Here is a 24923-nt window from a genome sequence, read left to right on the forward strand (position 1 = left end):
TTTGGAAACTGCCTGATCTTATCCCTGCCAGAAAACCCGGTTTTCCCAACAAGCCGGACCAAGAGTGGGGCTCCCACTGGAGACTGGCATCCCCCTCGGAGGAAAGGTTCGGAAAGTTTTTGGATGAGCTCAGCAATGCAGAAGAGGGGAGGAGGGGGCAAGTACCAGGGAAGCATCATCGCCCTCCTCCGCGAAGGCGCGGAACGGAGCGGGCTGCGCGGGTGGGTGGAATGGGGCGGGGGCAGCCCGCTAGGCCCGTCCTGGGGGAGGGATGGGGGAAGGGGAGGGGAGGGGGCCGGCCTCCAGGCCCTGGGGTCCTCCAGACCTGGAGAGGGCGCGGTGGGGAGGTTCGTTCCCCCGGCTCTCTTCTAGCTCTCTCATTTTCTGCTGCTCGTCCATGTGTTTCTGTTTTGTAGTGAAGCGTTTGTCCTGGAAGCTCGTATTTACATTTTAAGTGTATCTGGTGAGTGGGCTGAAATCCTTTTCTTTACTGGGATGGGGAGGGGGGATATGGGGAGGGGGGGAGGTTTCGAAACGGGAGCGGTCCAATTATTTTTTTTTAATGGGAGGGGGGATTTAGTTGTTTCATCACTTTCGGTCCAGGTAGGGGGGAACAGGGGGGCTGAAATTGAAGAGCGATCAGTTTTGCGAGCTAGGGGGAAGTTTGATGTTTCCTTCTCTTTAAAGAGAAAAGGTTAAAAAAAAAACACCACCCAACCTGGGGAAAGGGAGGAGGGGGGGGCTAGGGGGAGGTTTGAATGAATAAAAAAGGGAAGGAAGGCGGATCCACGTGGTTTAATCGGAGACAGACAGAGATCCCATTGTTCAAAATCAATAAAAAAAAAAAAAAGGCAGACAGAGCAAAAGAAAAGAGAAGCGCCAGAGGAAGGCGAGGGTAGCCCAGCGAGATCTGCAACCTGGGATCCGAGAGGGAGAAAGAGGGAGGAAGCCGTCCCGAGGGGCACCCGCCGAGGGGAGCGAGGCGCAGAGTTGGGGACACATAGCAAAGTTGCGGGGTTTTTTCTGGTTGGAAGAAAAACAAAACAAAAAAAACCAGGTGGTTTTTTTTTTTAATGGGGAGGGCTAGAATTTTTTTCTCTCTCCTCGGGAGACAGGTCTTTACTCTCTACCAGTACCCCTCCCCTGTACGGTCCGGCTCACCCCAGAACCCCCAGGCCTGACTTCCTTAGGGATGGATGAGGCCGGAGACTTGGCTTTGGATAGACCCTCCAGCCGTTTGCGGCGGGGGAGGGAGGGAAGCTGGGGGAGAAGGGGAGGGGGAAGAGATAATTGCCATTAATTTCACTGTGGGCTTTTAAACGGGGTAGGAGGGTGCTGGCAGGCGGCTCTCAGACAAAAGCAGCAGGTGGGGGAGACGGCTGGCATGACCCCCCCGTTAAGCCGGAGCGCCCCAAGGGAGACTCCTGGAGCTCCTTAGAAGTGTTACCAAATCGTTTGCCATCAGGATTTTGGGGTTATTTTTTGGGGGGGGGAGAGGGTGTAATCTTTCATGGCCTCTCCGATTTTACTTTTTTGGGGGACGTCGCTGGAGGAAGGGGGTGCATTGGGCACTTTGGGTGATCTCCAAGCCTTGCATAGCTTTCCCCAAACTTGCCCCTGCAGGGCCAGCTCGGAGACTTGGGTGGGTTCAGGTCGGGCTGGTTTCGCTTTCTCGCTTTCCTAAATTGACCCCCCGCTTCTATTGTGTCGTGGATGTGCCCGCCTGACTGCGTGTGTGTGTGTGTGTGTGTGTTCGTGTGTGTGTGTTCCCAGCCAGGAGACCCAGCGCGGCCGGAGCAGGAGCAGGACGCCCATTGGGGACCAGGATGCCCAGGAAGAAGCTCGGCGCTGGGCTCGGAGCCGGGGCGAAGGCGGCGGCGGCCTGGGAGCAGCAGAGCTCTGGCAACGGGACGACGGCGGCGGGCGCGGCTGGGTCCCGGGGCGGCCCCCCGAGGAAGGCGCGGGGCGGCGCGGCTGCGGGCAGGAAGCGGGAGCGGCCCGAGCGCGGCAGCTCCAGCGGCGGCGGCAGCAGCGGAGACGAGGACGGCCTGGCCGAGCTGGACGGAGGCAGCCTCAGCCCCGGGGCCAAGCGGTCGGCCAAGCCGGCGCCGCCGGGCAAGGCGGGGGCGGGACAGGCCGTCGTCATCACGGAGCCGGAGCACACCAAGGAGCGGATAGTGAGTGCGGGGCCGGGAAGGCCGGGGCGCCGATTCCGCGGGGGGCCGCCGCGCGCAGCCCGGGCTCTTTTCCCCTCCCCATCACCCCCCGGTAGGCCGGCGGCGGGGGAGGGGGGCCGAAGCCCGCGTGCACTGGGGTCCGGGGGGGAGGGGGAATGGAAAGGAGCGGGGAGCGAGGGGGGTCATGGCCCCGCCCCCGCCGGCCGCTGGGAGCTGCCTCCTCCCCTCCCCCTCCCTTTGGGGGAATCGAGAGTTTTTAAGTTAGGTTATGAAGGGGGGAGGGAGGAGCAGGCGGCGCCTCCGGGCGGGAAGCGGCGGGGGGGGGGCTGTGGGGGGGAAGAAGCCTCCCTGACTCCCTCCCCCCTGCGCGCGGCGGGTTAGTCATGGCGGGGTGGGGGAGGGGGAAAGGAAGGGGAGGGAGAGGCGGGGCCGGCCGCCCGCCCGCGAAGGCTCTGCAGGGAGCGGCGATTTTGCCGGGGCTTTGAGGTTCCCGCCGCCTCGGCTCCGGCGCTCGACGAAGGGGAGGGGCCGGCGACGCTGGGTACTGCGCACGCTCTCTCCGCCCCATTCCCGTCGTCCTGGAAGCTGGGGGAAGCCCTGCTTTGGGAGGAGAGGGGCTGAGCCGAGAGGGCGCATGCCCAGTAGGGCGCGCTGCCTTGAAAATTGGGGGAGGCGGGGGCGCCCGGCATTGAGGTGTTCGGAGCTTTGTTTCCTGGTTTGTCCTTGCACCGGAGTGGGAGGTGGGGCGGGCGCGCATCCCCGGGGACTCCGCCCCTGGGGGACTGCTCAGGGGCAGTTTGCAGAACTTGTCTCCGGGAACACTGCAGCGCCCACTTAGGGAAGGATGAATAATGAATACCTCCTCATTAATTACTAATAGGTGCTGAATGCTGTAATTGAATAATAATGGCAGCTCCGGTTTATGTAGATTTTTTGTAGTTTGCCAAGCGATCACCCACCCCTCCCTTTTGGGTGGGATGCGCTGGTACTTAATTATCCCTATTTTTTCTACCTTTGTATTTTGATTTTGATTCCGACTTTTCCTCCTGGGCCTCTTAAGCCCAAAAGTGGACTGCCTCTGCTGGTAGGGAGCTCCCTCCTCACTTGGGGTCTCCAAATAGATACCCAGTGACCACTGGCCCAGATATAGAGTAGAAGAATTTCTTGAACAGTTATGGGTTGGACTAGACCCCTTCCCACTCAGAATTTAGGGAATTCTTTTTGGAGGAGCAGGCATGTGCCATATAACACCCCTATAGGGGTAGGTAGTGAAAGCATTTTGATACCCATTTTGCAGAGGAGAAAAGCAAGGCCCAGAGTGGTCCGTGATTTGCTAGTAAATGACAGTGTCAGGCCTGGAGTCCAGGTCTTTTATACAACTTCTGCCCAGAGAAAGGGGACTATAGTGACAATTCTTCCTTCCTGATTCCCAGCACACTTCCAAGTATTTTGAGGGGCTTAAATACAGCTGTAGTAGGGCTTTCCACTAAGGCACCTATTTATGATCATCCTGTGTTTGATTTGAGGAAGGAGCCCTGAAATGACATTATCTCAGAAAGAAGGAAGGAGATCACTGGAGCAGTGGTAGGGAGGGAGTCCAGAGTGCAGAGATGGAATCCTGAGGACCCTGCATCACCTTACAGGGTCGACCTTGGACAAGTGACGGCCTTGTCCTGGGGCTTGGCTTCCTGACCTTTAAACATTTCACTATTCTTTCTCCTAAGGGTCCTCCTCTGTTCTAAAGGGCTCGAATAGACTGTCTTATTTAGGATGGTCCCTGCCTGCTGTCAGAGCCTGGTGTTGAGGTTGACAGTACCAGGGAGAGCCAGATGATCCACCCATAACTAAGTGTTTGTTTTGGGGATTAAAGTGGCTGGTACACTTAAACTTTCTTGGCTCCCCCCCCCCAGGTTATTGGGAAATCGAGTAATTCAGATACTTGCCCAGCAAACACTTAACTTCCTAATTTTCAATTTAGTTTTCGCCTGCAATCAAGAGCTCAGCCAGAGTAGAGTGCTCTAGACTCCAACCCATTCCTGTGTTCATGTTTGCAGGAATAATTTCTAAAGGGCAAAATGAAATTCGGCAGCTCTCCGCTGGCGCATTCCAGGGAGCCTGTTAAAGCAATGGGTTTGTCTGGTAGGGAGTCCCAAACGGAACCACAAAATGGACCGTCTGGGTCAAGGCAGGAAGGTTACCCAAGTCATCTTATGCTTGACCTCTTTTGACTAATCGTTATACACCTCTGGGAAGTAACTCTGCGTGAAGGCTGTTTGGTGAAGAAACTCCATTGCATAATAAAAACAGTTGTGTTTTGTTAGTTTAAGCAAAATAGTTAGGTAGTTTGGTGAATAAATTACTGGGTCCAGAGTCAGGTCGAGTTCATATTTTGTCTCAGATGTTTATTAGCTCTGTGATCCTGAGAAATTAACTCCTCAGTCCTCGATTTCCTCTTGTGTAAAATGAAGATAACATTAGCACCTATTTCCCAGCATTGTTAGGATCCAGTAAGATAATGAACATAAGGTGGGTAGCATAGTGCCCTGGTCCATAGTAGGCATTTAATAAGTGCTTATTCCTTTTCTCTTCTCTGCCATATATAAGTGTGCATTTGACCCAGGTTTGAAGTTTCAAAGGGTCGTGTATTTAGCATATATACCTATATTGACAAAGTCTTCCAATTTTCTGGGGCAAAGGGAAGGGAATAAGTATTTAGATAGCTTCTTTTCAAGTTAGGTGACCTTTAGAAAAGTTTTTTGAGGGTCTTTGCAGTTAAGAAGGCAAGTCAGTAGTAGTCAAACTTTTGCTTTGGGAATCCAGATGTGAAAAAAGTCAGACCCTGCCCCTCAGGGAGCTTACAATCTCTTACATGTCACAGAAGGAAACTGGAAGGGAGAAACTGGTGGAGGAAGGAGCTACCTTGTGGAGGGGACATGCTAGAAAGATCAGGGAAGTCTCAGAGTAGTTGAGCAGGGTGGGAAATGAAGGTGTCTGGCCTGAGCCCCCTCCTTAAATGGAGGCTTTGGGGTCCCTGACTCTCTCACCTTTTAGGCATAGGGGCAGAGAGGGTAGTGAGAACCCTGAGTTGATTGGATCTTGGAGGATGAGAAGATTTCACAATGATGGAGGTCCCTGGGCTTCTGAAAAAGTAGAAGTCCTAAAGAAGTGCAGCCTGGTGGGAAATGAAGAGATGGGAAGAACACACATTCTTGGACCATGCAGAATTCACTTGACCCAGAGGGTCTCAAAAGTTTTGGTTAAAAGAGAGACCATGGCGTCTTATGAATTCTCTTACCCCTTGACAATTCATTCAAAGTGGAAGGGTCTTTATTGAATCAATAATGATCTGTCAAGGGTTAGAGCTGTCATTTATGTCCCATTATGTCAATGGGAGCCGTCATTATTATTCCTTTGGCCAATGGCTGTTTTCTGGAAAAAGTGCAAACATGACAGCCCAGACTTGTGAATGCAAGAAAACCTAATTAATTAATTAAGTCATCTTTGCCAATCTGAGTGTGAGGGGAAACCTCCCCATGGCTGTAATTTGCATTTCTCTAATTATTAGTGATTTGGAGCAGCTATTCATGTGCATGGATGTCTTCCTTTGAAAACTTTTGCCTGATCATATCCTTTGACAGTTTGCAAGAATCCAAGCCTTCCCATCAAGCCAGATTAAATGGACAAATCCAACTGTCATTAGGATGGAGCAGTTCAGAGCTTTTTTTTTTTAAGAATTCGGAAGTCCAGAAAAGGGAAGGAGGGTCCAACCCCAGAAAACATTACTATTGAACCAAGCTTGAGTGAGAGGGGGGTCCAGTGAGCAGGGTGGGTTGGTGGGCAGCTTTCTATCCATTAACCCACACCACCTCTGTTTCCCCTGTCGGACCTTCTGAAATATGCCTAGCTGCCTACTCACAGGATCAAAAAGTCATAGCTAAAGTGTTTTGCAAACTTGAAAGAACTATAAAAACGTTTGCTTGTACTGCTATGTCCCCGGTACTGACAGATAATGGATGTGTGTGATTAGGGGTGAAGAAATTTCTTTGATTTTATTAATCATGTGTTATATGTCAAGCACAGAGTTAGGTTCTGGGGGTGTAGAAACGTTTCTGACTTAAACTCTGGGGGGGCACAGAGACAGAAATGACAGCCCTTTGGGCTTTCTTGTATTGGAAAGATTAACATGGAATCTCCATGAGATTAGTGGGAAACAAAACAGATTAGTAAATGTGAAATACATGCACAAAGTCTTTTCCTGAGGGAAGGTACTACCAGCTGGGGCTTAGGATAGATAGGTTTGATAAAGGAAGGAAGCATTTAAGGTGAGCTTTGGAAAGAAGAATTCCAAGACTCTCACATGTGAGGAGGAGTGCATTGGAGGAGCGGGAGCCCTGGAAAGGGCAGGTGGGGCAGTGGAAGAGTGTTGGGCTTGGAGTCTACGTGACCTGGTTTCAAATCTTCAATCAGCTACATAGTACCTCTGTGACCTCGGACTAGTCCCTTCTCTCTCAGCCTCAGTTTCTACAACTGTAAAATGAGTGTTGTGATTGGACTAGATGACCTAGGAAAGTCCTTCCAGCCCTGAATCTGTGATGCCTTGAAGGCTGTGTATGGGGCACTGCAGGGGGGCCAGTCTGATAGTCCCAACCAGTGAAAGAGACCTGGGGTTTGTGGCTTATCCTAGAGGCAAGAAGGAGTTGCTGGAATTTCCTGTCTTGGTCTTCTTCACTTCTCAGAACTTCAGTTTCTTCCTCTGTAAAATGGGAGTAATGATACTTGCCCTGTGTACCTGTGAAGAGGGCATATAGCCTGTGCCACGATTGAAAGGTTAGTCGTGGTCGGTAGTGGTCCTCAGCCTTAAATACCCCATCAGTTCAGAGATATTCTAGTCTGAGGGCTGCTGCCCTCTAAGGGTTAGACAGGCTGATGATGCTGTCTGTTTCCTTTGGCTTGGGATAAGGACTAGCCTGGTGATAGCACTGGTTTCATGGAGAAAACTCCCTTCACTAGGGTAGAGGGAGTTTGGCATGGCCCTCCTACCCTACCCCCCCTTTTTTTTTTCCAACATCTAGTCTTAGTTACCCAGAGTGCCTAGAGCTGGACTTGTTTCCCCACAGCCACATGGCTACTATGTGTCAAAGGTGGAACTAGAACTCAGATCTTGACTTCAAGGCTAGCTCTCTATCCACTGACTCACACTGACTCTATGTACCAGGCAAGCGAGTATCAATTTTGCTTCCATACAAATCTCACTCACACACACACACACATACACACACACACACACACACACACACACACACACACATATCGTTATTTCTCCCTGTGTCAGTGGCCTCTCCTATTAGGATACACAATGTTTGCCCTGGGATTGCTCCTCATGGACATGGTGCAAATAAGTTAGCCCAGAGCATTTGTGGTCTGATGTTGTCCCAACGTTACAACCATTGCAGTTGTGATTGTGGGCAGTTCTGACAGATTGGGGCTGGTGGGATGGCCTTTGATGGTCATGGGGACCTTTAAATTCTCTTTCAGCCCTAAATCTGGCATCTTAGCCTTTGTATACTGTGGAGAATTATTCAGTTGGTAGTATACTAGGGGTGCCTCTGATGTGTTGAAGCATCATTTATCAAGAAGATTTAAAAAAAAATAATTGAGCAAATAAGTCTACTGTAAGATAATTTAAATGCAGTTCTGGCAGAGTAGAAAAAACATTAAAAGTCTCTTAAGCAGATCCTGAGCCTTCTCAAGGATACTTTCTTCTGGACAGTATTATTATTATTATTTTTATTAATAATATTATTATTATTAACAACAATAATAATAGCTAGCTAGCATTTTTATTAGTGCCTACTATATGCCAGGCGCTATGCTAATCAATTTCCAAATATTGACTCATTTGATCTTCGGAGCAACCCTGTTAAGTAGGTGCTATTATTATCCTCTTTTTACAGTTGAGGAAACTGAAGCAAGCCAGAGAAGTAACTTGGCCAGGATCACACAGACAGTAAGCATCTGAGGCTAGATTTGAATTTGAGTCTTCCTGGCTCCAGGGCCAGCACAGTAGCCACTAGTGGCATTATGGAAGTGTAATCATTTGGAAGGGAACATATTCATGAAAATTATTGATACTCATTTTGGAATTGATTTATTTTTTATGCTGATGAGCACGTGAACCAGCTCTCTCCTTCCCTGTTCCCTCCCACAGAAGTACTTTTCCTGGAATAGGAGGAATGGGTCGGTGGGCCCTTTGATTTTGGCCTTGGCCCTTGCCTGTGACCTGAGTCTCACCTCTTCTCCCTTGCTGTGTCAAACACGTAAAGTTTCTTTGGCACAGCCTTCTCTGTTCTGTGACTTCCTACAAGCCTTTTGCTATGTTCTCTGAATTCTTCATGCTTTGTTCTTCCATAGTAGGCAGTAATACTCTGTTATACTTACTATACTCTTTGGTCAGCTGTTCCCCAATCAAGGGATACATTTTATATTGAGAAATATTTTATATTTCTTTGCATACCTCCCCCCCCATCACAAAGAATGCTGCCATGAACCCTGATACACTGGGCGATTGTTACTATTGCTATTTTATTATAGAATCCTAGATGGAGAGCTAAAATGGACCTCACAGCCCATGGAAGCCAACCCTCTGTTTCACAGATGAGGAAACTGAGGCCCATGGAGGTGATGTAACATGCTCAGTCAAACAGGTAGTAAGCCTAAGAGGTGGGATGTGAACCCAGGTCCTCTGATGACAAGAGATAGTGCTCTTCCCACTGGACCATACTGCTGTCTTCAGCCCCAGCAAGAGAATCTCCAGTTCAGGTTTTGGACAAATAGGTTACTTTGTTTATGCAATGGCAGTGTCCTTCCTCCCTCCCTCCCTTCTTCTCTTTCTTACCTTCCTTGTTTCCTCCCTCTCTTCTTTCCTCCCTTCTTCTCTTTCTTTCCTTCCTCCCTTCATTCTTTCCTTCCTTTTTCCCTTGCTTTCCCTCCCTTTGTTTTCCTTTTTTTGTTCTTTCTCTTTCACTCTTCCTTTCTCCCTTTCTCTCTTTTTCTCCTTTCCTTCTCTCTTTCTCTCTCTCTCCCTCTCCCCTTTTCCTTCCGCCCCTCTCTACTTTTAGAACCCTACAATACTTACTGCATAGTTGGGGTGGCACAAAATCATGTATGAATGGTTTGCTCAAATAACAGTTTTTGTAAGCAGCTACAGTTGTCTGCAGTTTACATGTGGAGTCTTACCTATTTGTTTTTTGAAAGAGGGACCAATAGCTTTTACCCATTGCAAAAAGGTTTTTTTGTTTTAGGTTCATAAATGTTGGTCCAGGACCCCAAGGGCCTTAAAACCCAGACAGTCAGAGCTGGGAGGGGCCTTGGAGCTTATGTGGTACAACCCCTTTCACTTAGTAGGCCAGCTAGTAAATGGCATTGTGGGGCTTCTGACCCCTAGGCCAGCTCTTTCTCCACTGTACCATGCTGCTTTGAAAGCATGAGATGTCAATTTTTATGGGTCTGATCTGTGCTAGCCATATATTATTTTAGACAGAGATCATTCTTGCCCTAAGTACCCAGGGATCTCTGCCAGGCAAGCAGACTACCTTATTGTGGTTAACTGTGTCATTTTGATTCAATCTGAATTAGCAGGGACCTTCCAAAGGTATTCCTCCAAGTAGACTAAACCAAGTATCCTTGACTGCATGCTAGCTCTCAGGTGAATGCAGTTGGCCAGATCACAGAAGACGCCTCAGTGTAATTTTTCCAGGATAGGGTTGCTGAAGGTTTAGTGGACCCCGAGACAAATCTGTCCAATCAGAAAGGAGCAAATAAATATATTGGAGAACTGGGCTTGAAGCCTGTTTTAGTTGATAGCCCATTAGGGAATTTATTGTGGAAGGCATTTTTCTGAACAGCCTTGCCGCCTAGGAGAGAGGCAGGCTGCTAAATGAATGTATGTTAAAAGGTTGACTCTCAAACATGTTTCTTGGACTTGGGTAATAATTCAGAAGTCACTTTATACCAGAAATCCCATTTTGTTGATTGAAGAAGCTCAGTGTATTTTTTTGCTATTGCTGTCCATCTCAGCCCAGGTTATGCGACCAGAGTGTTGGGAGGTGGCAAGATTAAATGAAATTCACTTAGCGTTTTGGGGTAGGTTTTTTTTTTTTTTAAGCTATCCTGTGGCCTTTGAATATGAGCAATATTACAGAAGCCAACATTATTCGGGAAACAGTCTGTAGTCCCGTCAGTGAAGCCTGAATTAAATATCTGAGGGTCGAATACCATATATTTCCCCGCCCACCCTGCTTTTGCTATCCTGACATTCTCTTTCCACATTCATCTTGTGGGAGGCATCCACTCATCTGTGATAGCTGTTGCATATGAGATGACTGTTTCAGTGCTCTAATGAGTAGCTGATGGACGTGGTGTACAGTTAAGGCGGCCAGTTTCTTCCTTGGGAAAGGGTAAAAATGTGAAATAAGGAAGTGGAGGATGTATTGGAAGAGGTAGTTTAAGAAGGCAAGCTCTTTTATAGCAATTAAGTATGTAGAGAATGAAAATGTGAAATACTGAAGCCAATCAGGAATCATTTTCAATTACCTACTGTGTGCCAGGTATTGGGGATGGATACAGAGGCTGAAAGGAATTCAGTCCCTGCATTCCAGAAGCTTTCTTAAGCATGAAGGTCTTGGGATATGTGATTGCCAGCAGGCCGATAATTAACTCCTTAGAGTCATTAGACCACTTAAACTAATAGGAGGAAAGATGTGAAATTTACTTCCTTCCATAATTCACTTTTTAGTGTCGACGCAAAAGGCCGTAGCTGTATGAAGAGCTGCTCAGACTACCACTAATGTTCATTTTGGTACCTCCCAGCTGGCCTTGGGAAATCCCCTGCCATCCTGGCAGGGACACCAGCGTGTGTTGTGGCAGTCTCTGAAGCTTCAGCCCATTGACCTGGAGTCAGGATGGCCCGAATTCAAATCTTGCCCCAGATACTAGCTGTGTGACCCTGGGCTAATCTGCTTCAGTTTCCTCATCTGTAAAATGGGGATGAAAATAGCACCTGATCTGCCAAGGTTGTTGTGAGAATGAAATGAGATAATGCTTGTGAAGTGCTTAGAACAGTGCCTGGCACATAGTAGGCTCTTTCTAACTGTTAGCCATTCTAGAGGAGGGCTTCAAGTCTTTTTTTTTCCCCATTTTTTTTCTTTTTTTTTTTTTCAAGTCTTTTAAGGCAACGACAAGCTCTTCTGTGACTGGGAACTCAGGCAAGATTTTCCCCATCCAACCTTTCTCACCCCCAAGACCTGGTTGGTTTGGTGAGTGTCTTGGCCCCAAGTGAGTGCTCATTGATGGAGCGTTTGTTACAGAAAAGAATTTATTTTATTCTTGGGAAAGTGGCGTGTCTTGTGCCATGTTATGAGGGGAGACTTATGTGAGGTGCATCTTTGAAGCGTCTGCCTGCCCGCTTTCCCCCCTGTGCTTCTGCCAGATGCAATTGATGGTGTCTGGCCCGTGGTTGTCGCCATCTGAATGAAATTTCCATGGTCTGGCAACTCTTTACTCCCCGCCCCCAAGGAGCTAATGTCTTTCTCTGTGTTTGTACAGACTGCCCCCCCAAGCCTGGAACGAGTTCCCTCCTCACCTTGGTTCCTTGGGGACCTGATGTCCTTTAAGGATCAGTTCAAATGCCTCCTATGTCAGATGCTTAACTTTTTGGGGGCAGTCTGATGAAATCTATGGATGCCTTCTCAGAATGTTTTTAAATGCATAAAATAAAACACACGGGATTCTCAAAGAAACCAATTATTTTGAATTAAAGATATAGTTTTTCTCCCATGTAAGTACATGGACCTTTTGAAATCTATAAGAGTTTGGGATCCAGGGTTAAAGAACCTTGTTCTGCATGAGACTTTTCTCTATTCATCTCTTTCTAAACCCCTCCCCTCCCTGATCTATCAGTCCCTAGATTGGAAGTTCCTTGAAGGCAGGGACGACTTTCACGTCTGTGCTTGTATCTCTAGCACGTAGTAGGTGCTTAATAAATAAGTACTTGCTTGCTTGATTATGCTTTGTCCAACTAAGATGGCGTGGAGAGTAAGCATCGTTCTTACTTCACCAGGGTTTTTTGTTTCCTATTTCTCGAGATAGAAACATTGATCTCGGCAGATGACGACTTTAGCATCTTCTCTGTACTCCAACTCAACATCTTTACTCACTCCTAAGCTAAGGCCCACCATTTTAGCCAAAGGAGGGCAGATAACCAGGGGAAACTGGGCTCAGAGTCAAGTAATCTGAGCCTTGGGTGCAGCCAGGGTTCTAGTATCTCTGATTAAGGTCTAGCTCTAAATAATTTAAGTGTAGTGAGGTCCCCTTCTGGCTGGCACCTGTGCTGTTCACACCCCCTCCATCTCCCTAAAACTTCCCATTTATGAAGCAGGCCTGGGCAGTAAATGGATGAGTTTTTTCATGCCTGTGTTTAGACTCCAGCCAGAGCATGGGTCAGACGTCACACCATTGAGAGAACCTGCCAGTGTCAGATTTGGGTTGTCAAGTTGTCAAGGAAATGGTATCCATTTACTTTGAAAGTGCACTCTTAAACTGTCCTGGACAGGGAGCAGTGTGGTGTAGTGGGAAGGGATCTTAATACAGCATCAGGATTCTGGTCTGGACACTTCTGAGCTGTGCAGACCCACGGCAGGTCAGTAGCCTCTCAACCTTAGTTTCTTCATCTGCAAAATAGGGTTGTGAATGCCTGGATGAACCTCATTTTTCCTTCTGCAAAATAAGAGGAAGTTGGTCCTTTCCCTTCTGTGAACTTGCATCCTCTGAGGCTTCTAACTGTATAGAAGGCACTTTGTAAGCAAACCTATAGAACTGTCAGTTAATAATTAACTGGATTGTCAAACTGTTCTCAGTTGGTACTTCCAACGGAGGTTAAAAGGGTTTTTTTTTTGTTTTTTTTTTTTTATTTTTGGTGAGGCAGTCAGAGTTAAGTGATTTGCCCGGCGTCACACAGCTAGTTAAGTGTCAAGTGTCTGAGTCCAAATTTGAACTCGGGTCCTCCTGACTCCAAGGCTGGAGCTTTATGCACTGTGCCACCTAGCTACCCCCTCCCTCCCTTTTTTTTTTTTTTCTGGTTTTGCTTTTTAAAAAGGAAGGGAGGCATAGTGGATAAAGAAAGAGGGCTGACCTCAGAGTGGAGGAGACCTAGGTTCAAGACCCTGAACCTGGACAAGTTGTTCCCAGTCTCAGGGTCCCTGGCAGCATCCCAAAGGTGCAGCACATAACCCCATTGACATTGAGTTTCCTCATTGGAAATTTCTTACACCAATGAAATCACAAGTCTGGGCCAAAAAGTCTGCACCGCCACCCCCATTGAACGTTCAGAAAATAGTTTCTTTAAATCAAATTGTGCCACTTAATTTCCTGTGGATGTATTCCTGTTGCCTTTCCTATCCATGTTGGTGACTAATAATAACTATTATAAGTTATTGCACTTTAGTGTTTACAGAATGTTTTCCTCCTCAGGGCCTCACAAGGCGAGAGAGGTGGAGGTTCCTGCATTATTAAAGATGAAACCAGGTTCTATTCCTTCCCATTCCACAACTGGAATGAACAGACAGGTTTTCATTTTGACTCATATGTCACCTATGTCTCCCCCGTGTTTCCCTTCTCTTCTTCCAGAGAGCCGCCCTGTGGAAGGAAGAGGCTGAAATTTTAACAGACAGCACTTAGGCTCGAGTGACCAACATGTAAGCCGAGTCTGACGTGCTGCCTGATGTTCACAGCCCACATCTCTGCTTTGATGTCTGTCAGTGTTGCTGGTCTTTATGATATCACAGCATAAATAGATCGTTCAGCAAGGGATTTGATGATCCTGGGAGGGATCTTAAAGGTCATCTAGTCCAACCTGCTTGTTTTACAGATGAGGAAACAGAGTCCCAGAAAGGTTGATTGACTTTTTTATCTATGGATACTATAATAGAATGTCAGAATCTATGGCCACAAATTGTATGGTTGATACCAATGGTAGACTGGGTCAGAATGAACACTGAAATAAACCAGCTAGAAATTCTGGCTTCTCACTTACACATCTGAACCCTGGGGAATACCCTCATTTCACTCATCATTGATTCCTTTTGACTAATGGAAGAGCAAAATGAATGGCAGTGGCCTTTGAAGGGAGCCCCATCCCAGACCTCTGGTGCCCTGGCTGCTTCTCTTGAGTTCACACACTTTTCCTTGAAGATTTAGGAATTGAGAAAAGCCTTTAGGGATTCTAGAATATGTATGGGGATGTCTCTCTTCCCTCCAATGTTCCCTCCCACTCCTCCTTTTCCCTAGTGAGAGATTCTTGGCCCATTAGGTAGTGAAGAGAAGAAACAGTAGGAGAGGCTGGTCAGGTTTAATTACTATGCAGAAGTGAAGCCCAGGCCCAACACTGGAAATCTATGTGGAGCTCTGTGCTTGCTGATAGGAAAATGGAGATTTGGCCCCGAGGACAAGCCAGTTTTAATACTCTCTGCAGGGATCTTGCAAATACCTGTGTTAAGTCATTCTACAGGGTGGGAGGGAGGGGATGTAATTTGGTGGGGGTTTTTTTTTTTAAATAGTGTTTTGCAAAATATATTTAAATAAGAAATTAAAAGGATGAGAAACAAGCCCTGGGCATAACAAGTGAGGTGCTGTGTGCAGGAATGGGATTACATGTATTAAAGCGTGGAGATTAGGTTGTGTGATTGCTGGGGGCCACTTCAGCGAGGCCCGAGAAGCAGGCCAGCTGGGTGCCAGCGACTAACGAGGCATTATTCCTTTTGCTTCCTGCAGAGCCTGGGAGGTCTGCCCACAAAGATGGCATTAAATGCTGATGCTTTTCTCCTTTCTCCTCCCCCTCCTTTGTAGAAACTTGAAGGCTCTAAGTGCAGAGGGCAGCTTTTGATTTTTGGGGCGACCAACTGGGACCTCATTGGTCGGAAGGAAGTGCCTAAACAGCAAGGTAGGAGAAACAAAGCTTGTTTAAAAAAACAAAACAAAACAAAAAACCCAACAAACATCTCCCCTTGGTTCTCCATTCCTTTATGAACAGAAACGAGACGGGCCTCTACCTGTGGGATGTTTATTTTAATAAAGAGAGATAATGAGTGGTCCTTCGAGATTGTACCTCAGATTCCAAAGTTAGACTTGTAAAGTAGCTGTTTTAAAATACACACGTTTTGAAGGGTGCTGACTTTCTGGTGGAACTTGCTTGCGTGTGTAAACAGTAGAAGGTGGGCTTTAGAGGGTACCTTTCTTCCTACCTCTTCCCCACCCCTCAATCACTTCCATTCCTCATGAGGACAACAGCTGGGTTACCAGCCCTTCAAGAAAAAAGCCCACTTGGCCCAATGCCATGTTTTATGATAACTTGCTTTCACTTGGAAAGATCCCAAAGTACACTCCAACATTGCTTTCTCCCAGTGGGGCAAATATTTGCACACCAATACTCCCCAGTAGGACAGAGAGGTGGGGAGTGGAGAACAGCCGGCTTTGACCTGGAAAGGGCCAGAAAGGTGTAAGGAAGGAGACCAGGTGTCATTGGGGGAATGAATGGGCCAGGGCAGCGGGGCGGGCACCCATCCTCCCCCTAGTAAAAGACGAATCTTTACACCCAAGCCATTAAGGTTTTAATCCCAGCCCAAAGCTGGCGACGTCAAGTAGCCAGTACTCTCCTTTACCATGCCATTGGCCCCCACTGCTTCTAGGGAGATGGAGAACGAATCCTTCCCTTCTCAGTGGAATGAGACGATTGCCTCTTAGCACGAGGCTTATTGAACTTAACCTCCGGCTTCTCCTTGAGATCAGTTGTTCTTGTCCTGGATGCTTCCCAGTGCCTCCTTTTTTTTGCAAAGGTGTGACATCCTTGCTTCTCACCATCTTGTTGACGTGAGGCTGTGAGGTTATGTTCTTCATTAAATGTTTTGCTGGATGGTCTGGAATTAAGTTCTGAGGGGATCCCCACTCCATTGGGAAATGAGATAAGAAGAAAGGAATAACCTTCCCCATCTGTGCTAAGTAGCAGTCTACATAAATGCCTTTTTTGGGCACAGAAATCTTGTGAGGTAAGGTAGGTAGTGGACACATTAAGCCCACTTTGTGGAGGAGGAAACTGAGGCTCAGTTGGGACAGCCTGGAGCAGTGGAAAGAAGGCTGAATTTGAAGTCAAGAGTACATGAGTTAAGTCCCACTTGTTACCTGTGTGACTCTAGGCAAGTCGTGTTAACTGTCTGGGGGCCTCAGACTGAAGGAGTTAGATTAGGTCCATGCTAACTAAATCTTTGCCCTAATTAATGATCAGTGACACCCCCATGGTCACCAGGGCTCCTAAGTATCTGAATCGGGACCCCCACGTCTGGATCAGCTGACTCCATAGCTGATACTCTTTCCTCTACAACATGTCTCCTTATATGAAGAAAACAATTTGTTTTCCTGCTTCCTGTTGCAGTTACTTTTTCATTCCGGAGACCTACCGTTATCAGTGAAGGCACTCCCCACCATGGTCTGACCTTGGGTGTGTATCCCTATGTATCTTGTCAGATCAGCTACTGTGTATGCCTTGTTAATTTACAAGATAACACAATGATTCATACTGCATCTCTGTGATTAGGATCGGCCCTGTAAGTTGGGAGGCTGGGAGATTTCACAATTCAGGTCCACCCTGGCCTTTGAGTGCCAGGGTCTGCTGCTAGGCAGCTAATGTGTCTGTGATTCCTTTTTATGAGGTTTCCTCAGGAGGCCAGGTGGGGAGAAATTCTCTCCCTCGCACAAGCTGATTGAATTCCACTAGTTTATATTCATAGCGCTGCTAGGGAGAAGGATGCTTCGGCAAGTCAGTGAGCAGCCAGCCTGCCACCTGTGAAACTGTTTGACTTGGCAGATCCCGTTCAAATAGAACACCCTTTGCCCCCATGGTTTTGTGTGTTGTGTTGGCCTCTAATGCAGGTAAGACATGTTCAAGAAAAGAAAAGGTCACACTGACGTTGGCTTCCTTTTTATTACAAGACTTGCCATTCAGCCTTGATCTGGAAATTGTTGATGTTGAACCTTTGGGCAAGTGACTTGTCTCTGGGCCTCAGTTCCTTCCTCTGTTAATGTGAGGGGTATCAGGGGTTAGCTGAGATCATCTCTAGGATCAACTCTAAATCTGTGATCTTTGGATGAGAAGATGACTTTAAAAATGAGTCAGAATGAGCATCCCTGCTAGTGAAGGCTTCTTGATGTTGGGACGGTCTTCAATTTCCCATTTCTGCTAGTATCAAGGCTGGTGCAGATGGTTAGAGAATGAATGAGTTGTCATTATTAATCCTGTGGCTAGTGGGTTAATTAATTGTGGAGTGCCAGCAGGATGGGCTCCATTCCTTTCAGTGATTGGTCCTGTATCTGTACCTGAAGGAGGCGGATTTGTGTGGCATCTCCTACTGATGGGGGATGAAGGCAGGGTTGTAGGAATAGACTTATGTGAGCATAGACCTCCCTGAAATACATGCAAGTCCTTCCTGATGAAGCCAAAAAATTAATCATTGGTGCCTGGCCATCACTGCTTGCACTCAGATCCATGAGACATGAAGCATGAGCTGGCATAGCAGGGCAACAAACCCTGCCTGAGACACTTTCTTCAATACTCCTGTACCTTCAGAATAACACGCGTCAGAAAACGAAGAAATGCAGACCTGTTGCTGTGGTTAGAAGAGTGAGTAATTGGAAAGACTCAGGGTCACAAAGTTGAAGTTTGTGAAGCTCCCACTTCCTTGCATTCTGTGGCAGCCTTCATTCAAAAAAGACATTTGATCTAGGAGAATGTAAGCTCCTAGAGGGCAGCTACTGTGTCCTTTTTACTCTTTGTGTCCACAGTACCTGGCTTAACACTGTGCACCTAGTAGGTGCTGCTTAAGTGCTTGTTAAATAAATGTTTCTAGTGGAGTGCCATGCACTAGTAGGTGCTGCTGAAGTGTTTGGTGAATAAAGGTATCTAGTACAGTTCCACAAACATAGTACGTGCTGCTTAATTCTTAAATAAATGTGTACAGTGCTATGCACATGGGAGGAGCTGGCTAAGTGTTTATAGAAGGAATGTATTCTCATAATAACTTTGTGATCTAGGTAGAGTAAAATCCCCATTTTGCCAAAGAGTTGAAACTTAGGGTCAAAGCCAGGCGCTTGTGTCCCAAAGAACATCCATTTGCAGGCCACAGTTGTCTTTTGGTAATTCATTCCCTTCATTTGGGGGCGTCGAGGGAGTGCACGAAACAGCCTAACCTGCCACCTTTTTGTGGTTCCAGCTGCTTATCGCAATCTGGGGCAGAACTTGTGGGGGCCACACAGATATGGCTGTCTCTCTGGGGTTCAGGTGCGGACGGTGGTCTCTGGCCCCTGTGCAGCTCACAGTCTCCTCATCACCACAGAAGGAAAGCTCTGGAGCTGGGGTAAGTGAGAAGGTGTCTGAGGGAGCCCTCAGTCCCACAGTTTAGTGTTTGTGTTACCTGGCCTTGTCATTTTTATTTTACTTATTGCAAAGCAGGCCCTCCGACACAGTTAAGACTTCTCTCTGGTGCCCATGGTCTCCCTTGAAGGTAATGGATTTATTTTGGAGGGGGGCTAGCCATCCTTTGGGCTCCTTTCCTTTACCTTCCCTTTATATGCCAGGAATAAATAAATCCTCTTTTTTTGTTTTCCTGCCTCTTGGGCATTTGTGAATGATCCAGTGTTTCCTTCCTTTTGTTGTCTGGGGGGCAGGGCTGTGCCTCCCCATGCCCTCCCTCTCCCTTAGTGTGACTCCACTTCATTGCATCCTTGGCTTTCTGATGTGCCTTACAATGGAATTCCTGTTTGAGGTGCGTTATCATCAGCCAGACTGTCACCTTCTTGCTTCGTAGCACAGTGTGACGGAGGAACTCTATTCTTGCTGCTCAACCCCATGTTGGCTTTTTGCTCCCCGCCTTCCCCCCTTCCACCACATTCCATTATAATATAATCTACAAAGCATCCTTCTGCCACCATCAACGCGCCTCATTTCACTCCCAGGCAATACCTTGCTCATTGGTAACAGTCGAAGCCTATTTGTGTAGTGTTCTGTGATTTACAGAATGCTTGCTGGGCCCTCTTAGAATTTAGCCTCTGGACAGCCCAGGCTGTAGCAACCCCCAGAGGTAGCAGCTTTCTTTAGCTTCGGGCTAATTATTGGCTCACCTGCTTCATTCCCAAGCTTTGGGTTTGCTCTTGGTTCCCCAGTCTGTTTTCTGAGTTGTTTCTTCCCATTTTTGCCTTTGTTTATGTCCCTGGGTAGGAAAGACACCACTATTGTGCTGGGGGTGGGGGGCTGGGCTTGCTAAATTCAGATCTAGCTCCAGGCACAGCTGTGTAATGCTGGGAAAATGTCTTACCCCAGGGGTGGGGAACCTGCGGCCTGGAGGCCACATGTGAGGTCCTCAAGTGCAGCCCTTTGACTGAATTCAAATGGAAAGGCTGCAGGTTTCCCACCCCTGTCTTAACTCTGCAAGCCTCAATTTCCTCATCTATAAAATGGGGCTCAGCAGCACCTACCTTCCAGGATTGTTGTGAGGATCGAATGAGATGGTATTTGTAAAGTGCCTGGCACATAGTAGGTGCTGTATATGTGATAACTGCGATGTTGGTGGTGATTGTTGTTATTATTTATTGTGTCAAGGACTCTTCACAAGTCTTGGTGAAGCCTATGAAACCCTTCTCAGAATAATGTTTTTAATTGTATAAAATAAAATCCATAGGATTACAAAGGAAATCAATTCTTTTGAAATAAAGATGTAATTTTTTTCCTCAGCCAAATTCAGGCTCCTGGTTAAGACCCCTGAACCAGATGACCACAGAGGCCCCTCCCAGTGCCCAGATTCTGTGACTTCGGTGGCAGTGCCCCCCCCCTTTTTTTTTTTTTTTTTTTTTTTGTGTTTGGGTAAACATATCATTAATGAAGGTATTAAACAGGGCTTAGATTTGTCCCTGAAAGCTTCTGGGATCTCCCAGACCCTTTGTGTCTCCTCTGGCACTGCTCACCACCCTTTGTTTTTGATCCTCTGGCCAGCTTCTCATCCAGATGATGCTATTTTTATTTCAGTCTGTTTGAACCATTTTTTTGCAGTTTCTTGAGATGCTTCACCAAGGTCCAAATACAAGAAACATCTGTTGTGTTCTTTTGGCTGCTAATTTTGTAGTTCCGTTGAAGAAAAAAAAAAGCCACCAAGTTTGTTTGGCCCAGTTTTATACTTTACGGCCTCATGGTGACATACTTAAACCACTTACGGTCCCGTTATCTCTTAGTTGCTTTTAAAAAGACAAAGTCCCTTCCCATAACAGTCACCCGCACTTTACCATATCCAGGCCTGTGTAAAATGATTTTACGTCAGGCTTTGGACACCTAATTGTCTTATGCCTAATGCCTTTTTAAAGGTACCTTAAGTAATGTGGTGGGTTTTTTTTTTTTAATTCTTTTGACTGTCTGAGAGCTCGAAGGGACTTTACAGATCATCCAGTCCAACCCTCTAATTTTACAAATGAGGAAACTGAGGTCCAGAGGAGTGAAGGGGCTGGACCCAGGTAACTAGGTGTCAGAAGTGGAATTTGAAACTTTCAGACTTTCTTCCACTGCAGAGAAACTGATAAAGACCAGAGCAAAAGTCATCTAGCTGTATTTGGAGAGGAATCCCCTTCCACTCGATACCCTGTAGTATGACAGACATGACTGTTTGGTGAGACTCGGCCATTGGCCACACTTTGGGCTCCGTTTGGTAATTCAGAGTCCTTGGGCTTTCCTAGGCTTGCTTCCTTCTCCCAGGTAGACTAGACATCATGCCAGGGGGACAGATGGCCTGCTGTACTTGGCTTCAAGTTTTCCAAAGATAAATTCTATGACTTGGCCCGGGCCTTCATTCTAGCATATCTCTCACATCCGTTGAGTGTTGTGATGTCTAATCTAAAAACACCTTTAATTCAAGCACATTGCTGAGAATGGTTTCTTTTTCTCCACATGGTAATCATCCTCATGTCTAAAGACCGGCATTCAATTCCTGATGTTCTGTGTTCGGCTCTCTTGGCGGGTTTTCCTTCATAGACTGGGAGCATCGAGGCTCCTGAGCTGAAAGGCACTGACTTCCACCCTCTGATGTGATAGATGAGGAAACTGAGTGAGAATATGGACCAGTGAACTCTTTGGCCAAGTCACTTAGGTAGAGGTAGATTTGGACCCAGGTCCTGTGACTTCAGTCTCGGGGCTCTTTCCACTGTGCCCACACTATTCCTCTTCACAGATGTTAGCCAATTCCGAATTAAGGATGAGGTTAATATCTCCAGAGATAAAAATCCCCACTTTGATTTAATTTTTACTCTCAGTACACCTAAACCAAGCCTGACGGGGACCAGCCTTGGACCCAGGGCCCTCTTGGGAGGACACCTGAATTCCAGGAGTCTGTGTATATTCTGGAATGATCTTGGAGTGCTTGTTAAATTGGCCCCTCATCCTTGCACTGTAACTGTTTGTCTCCTCATGCCCGCAGAGGAATTGGACTTGTCTGCCTTCCCCTGCTCCAAGGGTTCTTTCCCTTTTTGGTGTCACAGAGCCCCGGGGCAGTGTCTGGTGAAGTCTGTGTGTAGATGGACTCCTTATCAGAAGAATGTTTTTAAATATAATAAAGTCTGAAGGAAATCAGTTATATTAGACAAATAATATATATATAGATAGATATACATCAACATATCAAAATAAATATATATCTATGGTAAAATTTCATGGACTTCCCTCTGATTAAGAACCCCTACTCAAGATTAAAATTCTTTAAGAGTAGAGTTGTAATGCACCTTAGAATCTTAGTTCTGGAAGGGCTCTTAGAACAGAGAATGGTTAGAGCTTAGAACACAGGATGTCAGAGCTGGGAGGGCCCTTAGGACACAGGATGTCAGAGCTGGGAGGGCCCTTAGAACTCAGGATGTCAGAGCTGGGAGGGCTCTTAGAACCCAGGATGTCAGAGCTGGAAGCAACCTTTGAGGTAATGTAATCCAACTCTTCCCCCATTCGCCATTTCATAGAGAAGGAAGCTGAGGCCCAGAGAAATGAAGATATACAGTTACTGGAGGATTAGAACCCCAGTTTCCAGACTTTACCGGATTTGAATACTCTTGACCTCCTAGGCCGGTGGTGTCATACTCAAAGAACCCGGGGCTTATTAAACTATGCACAAAATAAAAGAGTGTAATATTGCCTGTATTTTATTGTATTTTTATTTAGTTAAATATTCCCCAGTTGCCCTTTAATGTGGTTTTGGCACTTGGGATGTCGTGGGGCAGGCAAGTTTGACGCCTGCCAAAGGCTTGATCCCACATTGGGGAGTGGACCCTAGTTTGGCTTCCAGGGGTGGGGACAGGTGCCTGTGGATGGAACTCTGGCCCTGTGGCCACTTTTGTTTAGTCACCAGGTTACTGGAGTGGTGGAAGGTTTATAGTCATCATAAGGGTTGGCAGGGGATGTGAGCTGCATTTATGAGATAGATAAAAATAAGAGAAATGACTGGCGTGATCCCAACGGGCTGTGGGGTGGGCTTAGTGCACCGAGATTGAACTGAAGAGGCAGGTGTCGGAATCTGAAAATACACCTCTTAGAAGCACTCCGGTGTGGTGAGATGGTCAAGCCCTGTGTACTTCCCAGACACTATTCTGGTTTGATCTGCTCTGGAGAAGCTGGCCGATGTTATTTTTGTATATATTTTGTATGTAATCCTATATTCATGTTTCCCTGGATGGATGAATTAATAAATGGTAGGGGGAGGAAGCATTTATTGCTTACTATGCACGAAGTGCTAAGAATACAAGTTAGCCACCCCTTTCTGGGAGCTCCCATCCCTATGGGAAAAGACAGTGGCTAAAAGAGGTTCAGTTACAGGGCAGATGGAAAGTCCCTTAGGGTGAGTGGCAAAACAGATGATAACAGATCACCTTTCATGACATTTCCTTTAATAAATCATAGCAGTTTTTGATATTGAACTTAATTTCCATTTCTTTTAAGAGAATCCTTAGTAATTTCTTTTAGACCAGAGGTTCTTAGCCTTTGATTGATATGCTTAAAATTTTTTTTGTGATAACTGCTTTTCAATATGACTTTGTTCTTTTGTTTTTTAAAATTTTGTTTATTGAGGGTTTCTGTCTCTTACATCCCATAGTATCCCATGTATCCCTATCCTTCTCCCTCCCTGAGAGCCATCCTTAATATAATTTGTTTCCTTTGTAATACTGTACGTTTTTAAGAAAATGTATTTAATAATATTATTCTGAGAAAGGGTTCATAGGCTTCACTTGACTGCCACAGGGTGTCCATGACCCTGAAGAGTTTAAGGACCCCTATGTTAAAGCCTCAATTTGCATCTCTTCACTTCCTTGTTGACTTCCTCTCGGTCTTCTCAGGTCGAAATGAGAAGGGACAGCTTGGACATGGTGATACCAAGAGAGTGGAAGCCCCCAAACTTATAGAAGTCCTCAGCAAGGAAGTGATCGTGTCTGCTGCATGTGGGAGGAACCACACTCTGGCTTTGACAGGTATGGGAGATGACCTTATTGGCCAAAGTGAGGCCTTTGGTTCAGTCAAAACATTCTCAGTGAGGTCGAATTGGGGGTATCTCCAGATGGCCCAGAGTGGGAAACAGGCAGTATCTTGAAGACCTTTGGAAGATAGGCCTTAGAAACAGGAAGCACCTTTAGGAGGATGAAAAGATTATTTCTTCTCTACTGTTTCCATTTGCAAATGGGAACAAGGCATTTCTTTGTGCTCTTGTTTTCTGATAGGAGGTGGTGATTCTGGAGAGTATCAGCTTATTCCACCTTTGGAACACTGTCTCATTTCCATCCTCTTTGGCAAATGAGCAGTGTGTTTAATATTCTGTACCTGAGACAGCTTTAAGTAACCATCACATTTGGAGCGTTCACTCTCTTCCCATTTTATTTTATTCTCTCCTAGAAACTGGCTCCGTGTTTGCATTTGGAGAGAACAAGATGGGGCAGCTTGGCCTTGGCAACCAGACCGACGCCATCCCCAGCCCCGCACAGGTAATTAGCTGTCTTCTTCGTCATGGCTGGTGGATTTGGGGCCCATGGTTCAGTTTTGTTTCTCATAAATGGGACCTTGCTCTTCTTTGTTTGACGTGTTGGCCGACCTGCTGGAGAAAGGCAAGCCAATGTTGGGTGGAATACAGAATTAACATCCTATGCTTCTTCCATTATTTTGTGAATATAGCTGAAAACGCCCTTTGGAGAGATCCTATGGTTTTTCTCTTTCATTTCAACCTACAGCCGATAGATGGGCAGCTAAGTGGCAGTGGGGATGGAAGGCCATCCTCCAAACCAGTTAGGTCTGGTTTCAGGGCGTGTCTCTGATAACATACTGACCCAGCCACTCTGGGCCACGTGTGGTAGTGCTCAAGGCAACCTCTCTAAGTCTCATAGAAGGTATTGTCCTACAGTGGTAGAGCTCCCTATTCCAATGCAAATCACCAGTCTAGTCCTTTGCTCTTCCTTAGAAGATCCTGAGATTTCTGTGGTGTGAGAATTCTCTCCACTGGTGCTCCTTAATGACCTCACATTGTATGACTCTTGGCTGTATTATTCCAGAATTCCATCATAAAGGATCTATCCAGACTATTAGAAGACTTTTTCTCTATAGATGGAGATCTTGAGCAAATGGCTTCCTTCTTTGGGACTCTT

The 24923-nt window shown here is 46.6% G+C and overlaps 1 protein-coding gene across 2 annotated transcripts in view; it reads left to right on the forward strand.

Annotated features, from left to right (window-relative positions):
* The first annotated feature begins 355 nt into the window (after positions 1-355).
* The window catches only part of RCC2 (regulator of chromosome condensation 2), a 51677-nt gene continuing 27109 nt past the window's right edge, over positions 356-24923 (forward strand). Inside the window, exons 1-6 of one of the 2 annotated variants that reach the window (XM_027842754.1) lie at positions 356-463; positions 1774-2177; positions 15078-15171; positions 18491-18634; positions 23631-23762; positions 24181-24269. In XM_027842754.1, the coding sequence (XP_027698555.1) occupies positions 1827-2177; positions 15078-15171; positions 18491-18634; positions 23631-23762; positions 24181-24269 (810 nt within the window). In that variant the 5' untranslated portion in view covers positions 356-463; positions 1774-1826. Of the gene's footprint in view, positions 464-879; positions 1058-1773; positions 2178-15077; positions 15172-18490; positions 18635-23630; positions 23763-24180; positions 24270-24923 lie in introns of those variants that run through there. The other variant, XM_027842755.1, reaches the window with a different exon arrangement.

The sequence above is a fragment of the Vombatus ursinus genome, unplaced genomic scaffold (assembly GCF_900497805.2).
Source record: "Vombatus ursinus unplaced genomic scaffold, bare-nosed wombat genome assembly UNPS02014884.1, whole genome shotgun sequence".
Classification (NCBI taxonomy): Eukaryota; Metazoa; Chordata; class Mammalia; order Diprotodontia; family Vombatidae; genus Vombatus; species Vombatus ursinus.